Consider the following 15,912-nt stretch of genomic DNA (forward strand, 5'->3'; position numbering starts at 1 on the left):
CTAAGGCATGCGTTTCTGAATGACTTATTTCTTTTATTTACTTTATATTTTACTATTTTTGCATTCTGGAGGTCACGGTGTAATTATCATGTGATATTAAGTTAGGATTTGCATTTCTTTCCCTCTCTCTCTCATTTTTGGGCCTTTGTCCATGCTTTGGCTTTCACGGTTGATTTTCTTCCATCAGGTCCTCCATCACTGGCTCACTGTAAAAAGAAGAAGAAGAAGGACACAAGCGCAGCATCAGGGAAAGTCCGGATAGACAAAAGGGCTGCTTCATTATTGTGACGGCATGGTTCAGTTCAGCTGTCCAAGACTGAGTAGTCGCCGGGCTCCTTCGCTGCAGTGCTAAATCAATCCACTCACACGAATGTGCTGAGTTTGCACACGTATCTAATGATTTTGTGCTGGTGTCATGTATCATCCTGTAATTGTAATGCAGTAGAGTTTATTTTCTTGCTGAACACAATCCCTGCGTGTTTTTTTGAATGAGAACATGCATACACACCACACACATTTTTCACGTTTGTCTCTTTGTGGATTCTTAAAGTGCTCATGACAGGAAATGTAAATTTTTAAACATAATATATAATCGAGAAATCCGACCCCAATGAAATATTTAAAAGTTACAAACACGCATTGCATAATCCTACTGAGAACCAAGAACCGTTCTTCTGACTAGTATTTTAGCGGACTAGCATTTATCACACTGAAAGACAACGAAGCTCGGCTTGTTGACAGGATTGACAGCAGCTTTAACCGGTGACTTTATCGACACGTTTATGTTTTACACTGAGAAAAGTGCTCAAAATGCCTTTGTGTTGTGTTGCAGGATTTTAGTCAAACACCCACAAGGACTATTATTTAGGTTTCCTAAAGATCTGGAATTTCATTCGAACTGGGTGAAACCTTTGATTCCGTTCCCATGATAAACGCGCCTTGCTGCCGGCAGCTGTGCCTGCAGTTTTCCGCAGGGCTAAATATTGAATATATCGAATATTCTGACCGGCTGTCAGTGACAGCCTCCATCATAGTATATTATTAGAGTTTCCAGCCTGTAGAACCTGAGAAATTGGCCAAATTTACCACAAGAATCTACCGGATACGAAAAACAGGGTGAACCGGAGACGGTTGATTTGCTGTGACGATGCGTCACGGGACAAGCCCAAAGCATAGTAGTAGTGGTAGTAGTAGCAGCAGTAGCAGTAGTACTATGACAAGAGGCTGAGCCGTTTTCCTGGTGACGTCACAGAATGGCGTCGTAGTTTTGAAGCCGCTGGCGATACAAACCGTTTAAAAACGTTATATTATCTCGTAAAGAAGTGTTCTATTCATAAATGTACACAAACACATACTTTGACAAGCTGCATTACGTCATGGTAAATTTACATCTAGTTTGCTTCGTGTTAATAGCTCTTTAAACATATAAACATTAAATACATTTCGTACTCAGGACACTGCATCCTTTACCAAATTCACGAGTTCTCGTTACAAGCATTAAAGCAGGTTTTTGTGAGATTGTTGGCCAGCAGCTTTACATGTATTTATTTTTCAGTTTACAACATTGCACTTTGAAATTTGTCCTCATTGTACCTGAAATGGAGACGCAGACGATGATGACGATGCCCAGGACAATGGAGACGATACTGAGCAGTCGAGCCAGTCGGCCAAGCCTCCTCGCCCCATCAATGTCCCCCACCTGCAGATTGTTTCTGGACTGCAGACACAGAGGAGCACAGGCTATTATCAGAAGGACAATCTTATGAAACAGGAAAATGAAAAAGAGTGAAAATGAAATGACACAGAAATAAGACAGTATCTTTTGTCTTCTCATTGTGAATTGACTTTTGGTCAAAACAAAAACACTAGAGTATATATATTATTAATTTTATGAAATGCAAAATTTCACACTGTGCAATTGTTAACATTTAAGGATGAAAATAATATTACTTATTGTAAATTTTAAATGCTAAAATATGGCTCTTTTTTTTGATAAATGTCTTTAATTCCCCTAAACTTCGAACATTGAAAAGTAACCTAAAATTGTTGGTTACTTTATTAATCTAATATTAATAAATATTAGATTGAAAAAATATTCTTTGTATCATTTTTCTTAAGCGGAATACCTGAGAATGGGTCCCACAGACCCGAATACCTTATAAGGGTTAAAAAAGATTAAAGAATGAAACAAAAAGAGCAAGAAACAGCCATATTGATAAAAGTATTACCTTTTTAGTGGCAATAATAAATATATACTATAAAACCCTTCTAGCTATATCATTTTTATCTTTTAGCTTCAATATATGAATGTAAAAAAAAACTTTACATTTCTGGAAATCAGCAGTAACCATAGTGATGCAGAGTTATACAACAAAGGAACACAAGGGTGCTCCTTTGTTGTATAACTCTGCATCACTCTGAGAGTAACACTTTTATCATTTATCAACTAACATTTATTTCAGTGATACCACAAGACAGGAATGTTGCCTTGTCTGCCGGGCGCTGTCCAGCACAGGAGGTAAAATGCCAGCAATAATTGATTTGAGAATGCTGAAATTGTTTTCAGAATGACAAACTGGGATTGGTGGAATGATGCCACGTTGCAAATAGGATTGAGTTGGTGCAGCAGTGTGAAGGGATTGTAGATCAACCTAATTCTGTTTGTATATTGCTTTATGTACGCTGCAGATATGTAGACAGGAGCATGTGTGTGTGTGTGCGTGTTGGTGAAAGCCTAAACAGATGGATCCATTCTTTTACATTTGAGAGTTCAGACATAGCAAATCTCACAATTGATAACAATCATTAATTATCATAGCTGAAGCGGAGGCGAGGGTATTGCAATTGGGTTCGTTTGTCTGTTTGTTTGTCTGTCTGTCCGCGCGCATAACTCAAAAACTAGTAACCCAAATTACTTGAAATTTTTACACAAGCAAGGATCTGGCGTTGAATGGCGTTGATCCGGATCTGGATCCAGATTCTAGAATTATTTTTATTAGAGGGACACGAATGGCATGATGGGAGGATTCTTTAACAGTGCGAGATAGGGCACTTGGAGGCGAGGGTCTGCAATCTCTGATTGATCAGCTTGTTGTATTTTATTTTATTTTTAAAATGCTTCTGCACATTTTCATGGCAAAACACTGCCTCAGACACTAGATAGACATTTAAATGTGTCTTGACATCTCATCATTGGTTTTACAGTAAAAATAAGGTTACAATTACAAGAACTTTAACTGTTTGACAAAATAAACTATTTAAAAATATAACTTCATGGGAAAAGCATTTTCTCATTTTTTGTAACCACTTATCCTGCGTAGGGCTGGAGCCTATAACAGCTAGCTTTGGACCTGCTTGCTGTGAGGCAACAGCTCTGCCCACCTTCAGATTCAAGATACTTTATTATCATTATAACGTGTGAAGGCCCACGGCTTAAGGCAAACCCACAATCTCTCTTAAAGCAACAATATATATACACACAGATGAATCAGTGATTAATGTCCTTGCTTAGTACCAGCTGGTGTGAGCCAGAATCCCTTGATGTCAGAAAGGTTTCACCAGTTTGTGTTACTGTGTTTCGAGTTAAATTCTTCAACACCTGTGATTGAATTTGATTGATGTTTTGCTTTCTTTGTCAGCATGTTAAGGTGGTGAACACTGCCAATATTATATGGAAGTTAAATATGAATGTGAAAAATTACCTCGTCTTCTAGATCTAATCCGGCCCGGATTGGACTCCGTTATGAACTCATTTTAGGAACTGTCCACGGTGCTGAACACACACTGAAGACAAGGCGAAGGGAGACATTCAATGAGATAAATAGTTTGATTAGACTGGACATTATTTGGAATCCATCTGGAATATTACTTATAGCCCGATCATACTGTGATTTGTGGGAGATCGAATGGGAATCTCATCCTGTGCTGACTTTTTATTTCCCTTATCCTGCAGTGGTAAGGAATCCTGACAGATAAAACCAACGGTGTGTGTGTGTGTGTTTATATCTTCTTGCCTTCTTGCCTTTGTCAGTGCTGAGGATGCACAGTTGGGGTTACTTTAGTTTGAGATATAATTATACTGCAGAGAGAGATAGAGAGGGATGGATGGATAGATAGAGAGAGCTCCATCCTTCCTCTATGAGTGACTTCCCCTCATGCCAAAGAGAATAACTTGTGTAGTCAGGTCCCATAATGCACTTCGGGCTTGTGGGCACTACAACCTGAATCAGAATATCTCCACCACTCAGCTCTAACCTAGCAGCACACATCATTGTTGGTACACGTCCCATCATTAGAGGTCAACCTCCACTCAGGCCCAGCACTCCCTTTTAACTTTCCGTAAAAAAACACGGCCACCACACTTGGCAGACCAATCATGACGCTACACGTCACGTCTGCTCAACACGTGCATGCGTGCATTTTCATGGTAAAACATTGCCTCAGACAAGCCTAACTACTGGTGCTTTGATTAGCGTAGCATACAAATGCAAGAAACTGTGAAAATGGTGAAATGCTGTCGCTTGTGTCACAGCGATGACCAGTATCCTGGACGATTGGAAAGAGGTGTACCCTAAATAACTAAGAGAAATGTCTGCGTTGGATCAAACTTTGTGCAATGCAGTTTCTCTTCTGTCATCCAGCAGAACTCGAATTTCCTCAGAGCATCCGGACGCAATGGCAGAACCAGAGAGGAAGCGGAAAAGGACACTGCCAAATGTAATGTGTGCAATGAAGTGATCCGCCATTGTGGTAACACAAAAAACCTGTTATGGTATGGTATAGACTTTATTGTCATTGTCAGCGCAGTACAAGTAAAGTACAACAACGAAATGACATTGGATGAGTGAGCATCGGGCTGCAGCGAACGCTGTCGCGCTGCCGTTGCTCCCATTACACAAGAACATAAAAGCAGCTCACCCTCGAGCGAGCTCCGAGCTGCAAGTCAAGTTGAGTGTTTTACAGGCAAAAAAAAAAAATCGAGAGTATCCAGGTAATCTGTACCCGAAGAAAGGATTTTCTCTAATGCGGGACAGTTAGTAACTCAGAGAATAAGTGCATTAAAAGGGAAGAATATAAACATGTTACTGTTCCAGGACAAAAACATGTCAATAAGAGAGCCAAAAGGGCACCTCAAGGGATTCTTCCTTGGAGGGCTTTGTGAGCCAAAGGTTAAGAATGAGAGCCACTTGTAGTTTACATTTGATTTGCACTTTATTTTTTCTCGATATTGTGCAATGGAAGGTATTTACTGTTGTGATGTTGACATTGTTATATTTATTTTTTAGTTACAATCCTGCATTTTTTTTCTATTGTCATTAGTTAATAAAAAAATATTTTATTGCCTAAAGTCTGTGCTGTACTCGCTATAAAAAGATCTGAGTTATTATTCTGTGTAGTTGCATTCATGAAATTATGGTACTGTACATTTTATCTGGAATAAATGGAGTAATTTACGAATAATGCCACCAAAAACTTTGTCTATGAAATAATAAAACGGGAGTTGCGGGAACCTAACCCAGCTGATTATGGGCGAGAGGCGGGGTACACCCCGGACTCGTCGCCAGTGAATCGTGGGGCTGCACAGCAACAGACAACCATTCACACACACACACACACACACACTCTTATACTACGGACAATTTGGAGTAATCAGTTCACCTAAATTACATGTTTTTGGAGGTTGCAGGAAACTGGAGAACCCAGAGAAAGCCCACGCAGGCATTGGAAGAACATACAAAATCCACACAGATAATAATCAAACCAAAACCTTCTTGCTGTGAGAGAAATCCGTCAGGACATGCCTGCCAGCACTTCAAAATTGTCTGTCCAAAAATACAGAAAGGAATATTTCTTTAAATAAATGGCAAAATCCTTCATATAATGAAAAAAAATAAACAAAGAAATAAAGCTGGGCTTCTCTGTCATCAATCTTCTTCAATACACCTACCCTTTTTCATGGTGCAAGGGCTGCAAAGGTGTGTGTGTGTGTGTGTGTAGTTAGTGGGAGGCACCCCTCGTGTGACTGATAAATGTCTGCATTGATCCACATTGAGAGTATGCCTGGTTATATTTGTTTTCTGAATGGGAACTTCTACCCTTTGAAGTGTTCATTGGGTTAAGAATGTGTACACACACACACACACACACTTTTGGTCTAATGAAGGGGCAGCAGCAGCATCCTAGTGCAGAGAAAAAGTGAACAAAAAGGAGTCTGTCTATTCTATTCTAATTCTATACTTGCATGTAAACCCTTATTCCAAATAAAATACTATATTTTGTTTGCGTGATTTGAATTTTTATTGTCCCTCAATATATTTTCCTTGTTATGGCTAAAAAAAACCCATTAGAAACCTTAATTGAAATGTTTGTTCAACTCTAAAATTAAATGATTTATAATTTAGCCGTTTAAGTATTTTTAACTCGTAAAACAGAGACAGCCATGGTGCTGGGTGGTCTTTCTCTGTCTGCTGGTTTATGCCTTGTGTCTGTTGGGTGTAAGAAGCGTCTTAACATCTAGAGGCCGCAAAAAAAACTGCTTTCAGACTTGGTCTTGTTACACTCCATTAAAATTTCAAACCACTCAATGTGGTCAGATGATCAAATCCATCGGCCCATTACAGCAAAGCTCTCCTCAAAGATTTACAATGCATTCTAGCTGCTGCAGCTCATACATTTTAATTGTATTTATATCTCAGTTGGCTTGTGAACTGGAAACACAGTAAAAATGAGCTTACTCAGTGTTAGTACCACAAAAACACAAGTAGTTAACTTATTTCTATTTCCTTATCTAAATAAAATTTGAATGCCTCATGGTAGCACAGGTAGTGCGGTTAGCAGGAGCTAACGTAGCATTGCCAGTTTCTCCCTTGTGGTCTCAAGCCCGGATAAATGCAGAGAGTTGCGTCAGGAATGGCATCTGGCGCTCCACAGGTTGGAGGTGAGTTAGAGGAGGAGAAGGAGAAGTGACAAAGATTACCATGGGTGAAGTTAGAAAGGCAATGAAGAGGATGAAGAACGGGAAGGCAGTCAGGCCGGACGACATACCTTTGGAGGTATAGAAGTGTCTAGGAGAGTTTAGAGTTTATAATGGGGTTGTTTAATCCTAGAGGGGAAGACGATTGCAGAGGAATGGAGGAGAAGTGTTCTGCTGCCCATTCTCAAGAAGAAGGGTTATGGAAACTGTAGGGGGATAAAGCTAAACATGCGATGAAGTTATGGGAAAAGGTTGTTGAGGCTCGACTCAGGACAGAAGAAAGTATTTGTGAGCAGCAGACATAGATGGTTTGGACATGTCCAAAGAAGAGACAGGGACTATATCGGTAGAAGGATGCTGAGGATGGAACTGCCAGGGAACAGGGCTAGAGGACGACCCAGGAGAAGAGACATGGACGTAGTGAGGGAGGACATGAGAGTGGCTGGTGTTGGGGAGGACGATGCAAAGGACAGGGCTAGAGGACGACCCAGGAGACGATACATGGACGTGGTGAGGGAGGACATGAGAGTGGCTGGTGTTAGGGAGGACGATGCAAAGGACAGGGTGAAGTGGAGAACTGTCACAACAGCGGTCTAATCCAGGCATGGGCAAACCCAGGCCCGGGGGCCATATGCGGCCCGTTGGTCTTTTTAATCCGGCCCGCCAAATTTGTACAAATGATATCATTAAATAAAATTGTTATATAATTAAACCTCATTCATTTGACCTTTTCCCTGTAATGCTACCTGTAAAAGGCCAAATCCTTTAATGCAATAGCTTTCATGTGTCATTTATATTAGCTCACACAAATACTCCATCCATCTGTTCTTGGTCCAGCCTTCCTGTCAAATTTTAGAACCGATTGTGGCCCGCGAGTCAAAAAGTTTGCCCACCCCTGGTCTAATCTGACTCCCAAAAATCTATGTTGCTAACATTACATCTTCTGTTCTTCCATCTCCATCTCCTCATCTGTTGAACCCGCCTGCCTGTGTACTGCCCCTGCCTGTTTTGTGGTTTCTGCCTGTGTGCCCGCCCCATTGGTTGATCTGGTTTCTGAACTCTGCATGTTTTTTGGATCTTCTCTTTGCCTGCCCCCTCTGATCTGTCTGCTGTTTTGGACTGACTACCTGGTGTTTGATAAATAAAAAGATGTTTCTGGATTCCTCTTCCCCTGTCGTGCTTTTGGGTCCTCCATGCCTGTGCCCTGACAAGAACATTTATTTGCGACCCCTCACGGACAAGCCGAAAGTACAGTAGTAGCAGAAGTTTATCTAAATAAAATCCAACCGCAAATTCTTACTACCGATTGTCTTTAACAACGTACTCATTTAACAATGACTCAGCGTTACAACAGGCTTTTGTCCTCTGTAGTGGACAAAATGTCCACTATGGAGGACGCAAGTCAACGGGCTGGGTCTCAGGTTAATGCTGCACTGTTTGAACACAATTTTTTCTTTTTAATTTATGTATTTATATTTAATTTATGCAGTTAGAGAACAAAAAACAAAAATATTCCCTTTGAGAACTCCTGATCTTTCACTCTTTTCCCTCAATTAAATTGATTACTTCCCTGTTTCAATCATCAATCGGTAGCAGGTGTTAGATATATTTCTATCTGACTCAGTGACTCAAAAACTTGATTCACTTTAGTGAGTGACTCATTTAAACTCGATTCAGTAAAAAAGAATCGAGTTTACCATAACTAGTTGATGTGGCCTTGTCTCGACTACAACACTACTTTAGCGACTAGGAATCGCTGTATGGCGAGTGGAATGCACTGGCTGAGTGAGTACCTACAAAAGTATAGCTTTTCACAGAAAATAAAATACTGGACAAATTCAAAACTTTAAGTTATGATGATCCAGTTGAAAAGTTACTCCAGTTGAGCGGGTCCTGAATGTCAGAGACACAGTTAGCAATTGATTTACCAATTGGATTCTGTCTGACCCAAATTGGCTGACAGAGAAAAAACCAGCAGCATGATCCCTTGAACCCAGACAAGAGTAAACCGGTGTAGGGACTTTCCATTAGATGGAATTCCACAAGATAATTGAATGCCGACAGAACAATAGGATTGCACATTTAGTTAAATTGATCACATGAAGTCACATAAGAAAACACTGATCCACAGAGGTTTAAGGTAGGCTGATAGATGTCCCTCCCCCAATGGAGGCACATATGCTATGGTGTTATAAGAGAACACATGAAGAATTTCCTTTGTTCAGACCTGGGACAGACACGAGGAACATGGCCGAACCTCAGCGCTGATCCTCACCAACTTGCTCCTGAATCGTTTTTATTAAATGTCTAAACCCCGATCAGGATGAGCGGCTGAAAATGGGATGATTATGTCTTATTTCGCCTTCAAGAAAATGAATAAATGGAGAGTGAAATAGCACAGAGCTATATTGTACGGAATTTTGTTAAATCAGTCTTTTTTTGGTGACTTAAGATTTCCGTATTACTGGATAGAATGCAGCCAATAACAGAGTTTTGTTACCTATTTCTGTTGCGTTTGCCATTATTTACTTATGCGTTCTACTCATTACAAGTTTATTAAAAGGAAAACATGGCAAAAATATGTGTTTGATTGGGGAACTATTTCAGTCAATATTAAACTCAACGCACCTGACAGGAGGATTTGAAGCTGACGTTTGAGGCTCCTCTCATTAAAGACCTCTTCAGTAAATGGCTGATGAGACCCATCCCCCAATCCTCATAAAGAGGCAGCGCTCCAGCACTATCCTATCCATCACATGAGAATTATAGCTTTCAATATATTCTATTTCATCAGTAAAAATAATAAAACCATCAACTTGCGCAGGTTTAACATTGTAATTGCACATCTATTTTCTGTATGATATGATGATAGATATTTCTCTAACAGGCATTACATGAAATGTAAACCATGAAAACCAGAATGAAGAGATCTTCCACTCTGTCGGCAGAAGCCTGCTAATAAGATTTAATTTACCTACACACACACACACACACACACACACACACACACTCACATAGACGCGCATGCACAGTTTATTAATCCAGTGCGGCATTTCAAGCCCATATTTCACAAGCAAACCTGCTGAGTGTGCAATGCTGCCCCTGCAGTTTGGGCTTTCCCATTACTGGGATAAGCAGGTCTGTGCAGGAGAAGCCCTGCCTCTTCATCCCCGTAATTGACTGCACAAAGGCTGTGCTTGCCAACCACTAGCCTTTCCCAAAGAACATCTGCCAGAGAGCTGTTGTCTCTTCCTCCTCCTCACTCCTAGCATTGTCAGCTAATAATAACAATAACAGCAGCACTGAAAAGGTTATGGCACTTAAAAAAAAAAAGAATTCAGTGTGAGCACACAAATATAATATAAAAATCAACATAAGAAAAGCACCATACACACACACACTGTAAATTAATTAATCACTTTAATGTATTTTCTGTATTGTATTTATTTCTGTAGTTTTCTTAAGCTGGTAAAATGGCTATTCAGTACTGTAGGAGCAGAACAGGAAAACTAATACTAATAGTTCAATATTCAATAGTATATTTTTTAACTTTAAACATGGGCTTTCTCCTGAAATGTTTTCTTGTGCAATGAAGAAATATGTCAACCAATATCGCTTTTATCGACACACACACACTCTGTAGTCCGGGATGCTGCCTGCCATGCTGCTGCTAGGTCCCGGGTCCTTACTGTCACTGGCCTCAGGGACCAGGCCAGACCCATCTCTTTTACTGCCTTTCTCTCGGGCATGTTTTCTTATCGCTCATTGCTTCGCTCCTCTCTCCTCTTCTTCTTTTTCTTTTTACAGGAGCCGCTCGCCATCTAAAATCTCGCCTAGGGCGCCACGTTGGGTAGAGCCGGTTCTGCTGATCTGCTCCAAATTTCATGAATGGTGTGGGGCATTTGGTGTTAAATTAGGCACCTGCTGCTTTTCAAATGAGGAGTCAAGTAATTTCTGGACAAGCAACAAAAATACCGTAGTTAAATAGACAATAAATAAATTTAAGTGTTGGAGACCTTTGTATGGGGGAGGGGATTCTCTGTGGATGACACACTCATGGCCCAACATGAAAACCTTTCCTCTATTTATAACATTAGTTGTATATCCATGTACGCAAGGGGCCAGGTTTAAAATAACTCTCAAAATAAAAGGCTTGGTCACGTTTGACTAATTATTGTAAGGAATCTGACATTACAATTTTTTTAGAGAAATAGATAAGTCTCCCAAATGATCACCGTCCCATTAAACCGATCAGCCCCTACAAAAGGAAAAAAAAGATCTGCAATAATGCCACTGCTGGGGCACCATGAGCATCGCGGTGGAGGAGGAAGAATTCTCGAATGGCCCATGATGAGTCCCAGCTCAGACCCCGCTGAAAAGCTGTGGGGTTGTTTGAAAGAGCGGCTACGGCGGCGTGAACCTGCAGCATCGAACGGGACGACAGCCAGAAGTGGTCGCAATCAAAGCTAATAGGAATGAAGTGATTACTGGAAGTGTAAAATGTTGTTTACGTCACCTGTGCCAGCTATAAATTTCCGACACCTATATTCGAGTCCTGTTTGTGTGAAGTCGTGAGCACAATAACTAATGCGCCCTGCAAATGTTCCTCTGGCGTCCGTTCTGCTCCGACATCCCTGTGGTATCTATTTCAATTCCTCTCTAATCCGGTGATAGGAATTACTTCATTTCTCTCTCACACTCTCGTCTGCCCTTGTACTGAATATTTGCAAGGCTCATATCCCCTTTCAATGCAGCTAGGAAAGAGAGAGGATATTGATGGCTGCCACGGAGTTGGCTAACTGCTGCAATCTGCCCTCTGCAGCAAAACTCAATTGACTTCTGTGGCCTTCTATTGAGTTAGTGGCCAGCTCCAGTTTCTACCTCCTTCACATTATTCTGTCCTGTCAAAGCCCCCCCCCCCCCCTCTCTCTCTCCCTCTCCCTCTCTCTCTCTCTCTCACACACACACTCTCTACGTGCCATTAGGCAACGTACTTGTGGATGTCAGTGAGTTCATGATGATGGCTTGGGGAAGTAAAGGCTGTCTCATGGATACTGCCTGATATTCCCTTTGGTGCGTAGTACCCACAGGAGTGATATTACAGAACTAATGGCTTTACTGCATTGCCCTTGTCTTACTTCTCTGTAGGGCTGGCAGCTGTACAGCATCAGAAGTAAAGTGAAAAACTACAAATGGCCACGCCACCATCAATTAAGCCGCTTCAGCCAATTGGATTTCAAATCACATCAGTTGCTGCAGATTTCCCTAAAAGGCTCCTGGTAGAATCCTCTACAGCAGATTGGCTTCTCTGAAAATTGCAGACTGTAAGTTTAGATTTATGAACTAAATCCATAAAACAAAAATAAATATTCTAGATATACAGACAGAGTGAGTCCCACTCTGTAAAACTTTCCACTTAAAATTTATGGAAATTAATTTTGGATTTTTTTCAAATAATTAAATACATTTTCTGGTATTACTGAAGTTCAATACGGAAATTATTTCACAGTGGAATTGGGCCTACAGTTTCAACGGCTCCACAGACATTTTGTTTCTGTCACTAGTGGTAATAATAATAATAATGCGTTGGTTTTATATAGCGCTTTTCTGGGCACCCAAAGAGCGGAGTCAGTGAGGTCAATATGTTTTTGTTTTTTTGTTTTTGCAATTGGAGACTGCCAGGATGACGATCAGGAAGAAGAGGTTTTTTCATGGCGTTTACTGCTGGATGAGAAGAGACCTACATCACAATATGCTCCTGCACATGATGATGACAAATATCTTATTGATCGCCAGACTGGAATTTTCATTTTTTTTTTATTTTTTTTTTTCATTTTCTAACCGCTTATTCCGTTATCGGGTCGCGGGCCAAGCTGGAGCCAATCCCAGCAGTCAATGGGCGAGAGGCAGGGGACACCCCGGACAAGCCGCCAGTTCATCGCAGGGCAACACAGAGACATACAACCAGCCACACACACTCACACCTATGGGCAATGTAGTGTCACCAATCAGCCTAGGCTGCATGTTTTTGGAGGTGGGAGGAAGCAACAGTGCTTACCACTGCGCCACCGAGCCGCCCCTCCAGACTGGAATTCAGATCTGTAATTACCTACCTGAAGTAAATACTGAGCTATTTCCATTTGCAGTTCCCATCCCATAAAACCCTGGCATGTTTTCTTTCACATATTGACTTGGTCGATTTCCAAGCTCGGGTTTTTCCACAGCTGACGCTGCTTTGCTGAAGGAGAGTAACGATGTGAAGATGGAAGAACAAAGTGACATAATGAAGCGCAGCACATTTAGAACTGAGTATTAGTATTATAATCTCATATCAGCACTTCCTGCATCCTGAAACATTGAATAGAGGATTAGTGTCAGCGCCTGAAAACCAGAACAAGCAGCAGCTGAGTGGCAGCAGGAAGCTGAGACCATTTGAAGCCTCAGCACTGGGAGAGCTGATGCTGCATTGAGCTCCAGGTGAGTGCGTGTGTGTGTGTGTGTGTGTGTGTGTGTGTGTACTCGTACTTGTGATGGATCAATTTCCCTTCTCAAACTGATGACTGGTCCTCTTATTATTGTTCTTCATTGACATCAATGTCTCCTTTCTCACGTCAGCTGTCTTAAGTGTAATTTCTGAATTGTGGTATTTTCTTTTATATATATATATATATACTATATATTATATATATATGTTCACACTATTGTGCTGCTAGAGTTTTTAGCAGTTTCTTGTGCAGTGACACTCACCATGATTGAATACACCAGTGCGACGATGCTGACAGGCCAGACAGGGCAGAAGCAGGACATGATGACGAGGAAGAGGTAATCCTTGGGCTTCGGGGTCTCCTGGACGGTAGCGTTCCCAGTAGAGGAGCGGCTCAGACTGGCCTTGGAGGGTGAGAGGGACGCGGAGGCGGCCAGCTGCCCGGCGGACCCCGGGCCCAGAGCGACACTGTGGCCGTTCTGATTGGCCTCCAGGGCTTTGTCGCTGCCCATGTTGACCGTGAAGGAGGTGGACGTCTTCATCCCATTCCCCCCAGGCTCAGCGGTCAATGTCAGGAGTTTCTCCGTCTCAAGGAAATCTGCAGGCGGCGCGCTGCATCGATCCTCGCCCAAGTCGGATTTAAGAAAGTCAACGTCCGTGTTGATAGCCATGTTCAAGTCTCAACTTAAATGAGATCAGAATATTATCTATTGATTGCAACTGATTGTAAACGCATTAACAACTGAGGGATACCGTCATCCCAGCGGAATCCACAATCTGTCAAGCTGGAATAAAATGTTATTAGACAATTAATGTTGATCAATTAGCATTAATTAAATAATAGCCAGCTGAGGAGTGGAGACTGTATAAAAATAGATTTCTGAACGTTACTCAGAGAGAGATTTCAGCAGTGTAGGTGTCATTCATCTTGATCCACAGCTGCCGGTGTGTCTCAGAAAGCCTCTCCTACACATCCGGTTAGAAGTCCTCCTGTGTTCCGTCTCCATGCAGACACTCCACTTTCTTTAAAGTCTTTGAATTCAAAGAAAATGTGCTAAAATGCTTTGTAAAAGAAAGAAGGATGAAGATGAAAGCGCTTCTTTCAGACCAGCTCCCAGAGTGATCCCTTTCTCCTCCCCTCATCCGCTGACTGGACTCCACGCGCCGGAGGAGAGGACTCAGCTTAGGACCAGCGTCAAGGCGCTTGCAATGAAACACGACACTTCCGCTGTCGAATTACAAAATAAAAGCTGTATTTTTCAACAATTCCCTGGTGAATATCGAGTAAATAAAACAAAATGCTATATATTTAATTAAATTTGTATTTTGGAATCATAACATAATTATTAAAGCGTATCTCAGAGGCTTTTTTGTGGATATGCTGTCACAGCAAAAAATACGTTTTTAACAGTTTAAATTATGGGAGCTTTTATTTATTTAATTATACGATGTAATATTATTATTATTTTTATTATTATTATTATTATTATCTGCATATATCCAGCGTCACACATGTTTCTCTCACCGCTCTTTGTCCGTGAGTCAGTTTTATTAATGAACATTGTGGGTGTGTCTTCGATATTTACATAAAGAAACTCCCCTTCTCCCCAGACAAGGGAATTCCTCTAGAACAGCGGATCACATGGTCTCACCATATTTAAAAGACAAAGACACTTGTAACAATGAAAATAAAATGGATTTCTCTCACAATTATTACAGTAAGTTTCGAGATTCCGAGTCAGCTCGCTTCCAGATGCGACGCTGGAAGGCCAAGCGCTGCAACTGCTCCAAGCACGCTTCACACGTTCAGTGATTTTCACTGTATTTGTGAAAATTCTTTATAAGTGATGGACCCAAAGAAAGGATTCTATTCTATTCATATTTATTTTTGATATTTATTATTTTATATGGTAATTTTTGAAATCTGATTTTAAGACGTTTTATTTTTGAAAACAGGATAAGCACACATCCGGTAAAAATCCGACTCTCTCAGTGTTTTGACGCATCTCATCTTGGAGCAGGGCAGTGTTCCTCCCTTTCCTCTCCTCTCCTCTGTGATCTGCTCCTATGGATTTTCTTCATCATTCGCCTGCTGCATCCTTTGGCACTGAGGTGCGCAGCCACAGCGGTGAGCCAAGATCCCCTGAATGAATTCAGATTTTATCTCACTTGCACGACCAGAAGGACAAAGACGTTCTAGTCAGCGACTCTGAGACAGACAACTAGAAACCTAGCGATGATTTACTTTTACAAGTCCTCAGACTTGTCAGGAAAATGAAAATGGATCATTCTAATTTTAAAATCAATCAATTTAAACAATTCCATGAAATAGTAAGAAATGAAACAAGAACGATATAAAGAAGAAAAGCTTTTAATTGAACTTAAATTAAATGTGGAAACTTTTATTTTTCTTTATCCCAGCGTGGCCACGATTCTCCGTCCTCCAGTCACTCTT

The 15,912-nt window shown here is 41.1% G+C and overlaps 1 protein-coding gene across 1 annotated transcript; it reads right to left on the reverse strand.

Annotated features, from left to right (window-relative positions):
- Positions 1 to 195: 195 nt before the first annotated feature.
- trarg1a (trafficking regulator of GLUT4 (SLC2A4) 1a) lies at positions 196 to 14,131 on the reverse strand. Its single transcript, XM_068745819.1, has 3 exons — positions 13,721 to 14,131; positions 1,594 to 1,717; positions 196 to 206 (listed from the first exon to the last, which is right to left on the reverse strand). The coding sequence occupies exons 1-3, from the start codon at positions 14,126 to 14,128 to the stop codon at positions 196 to 198; spliced, it is 543 nt and encodes a 180-aa protein (XP_068601920.1). The 5' UTR covers positions 14,129 to 14,131.
- Between the last annotated feature and the right edge of the window lie 1,781 nt (positions 14,132 to 15,912).

Source organism: Brachionichthys hirsutus, chromosome 11 (genome assembly GCF_040956055.1).
Source record: "Brachionichthys hirsutus isolate HB-005 chromosome 11, CSIRO-AGI_Bhir_v1, whole genome shotgun sequence".
Taxonomy (NCBI): domain Eukaryota; kingdom Metazoa; phylum Chordata; class Actinopteri; order Lophiiformes; family Brachionichthyidae; genus Brachionichthys; species Brachionichthys hirsutus.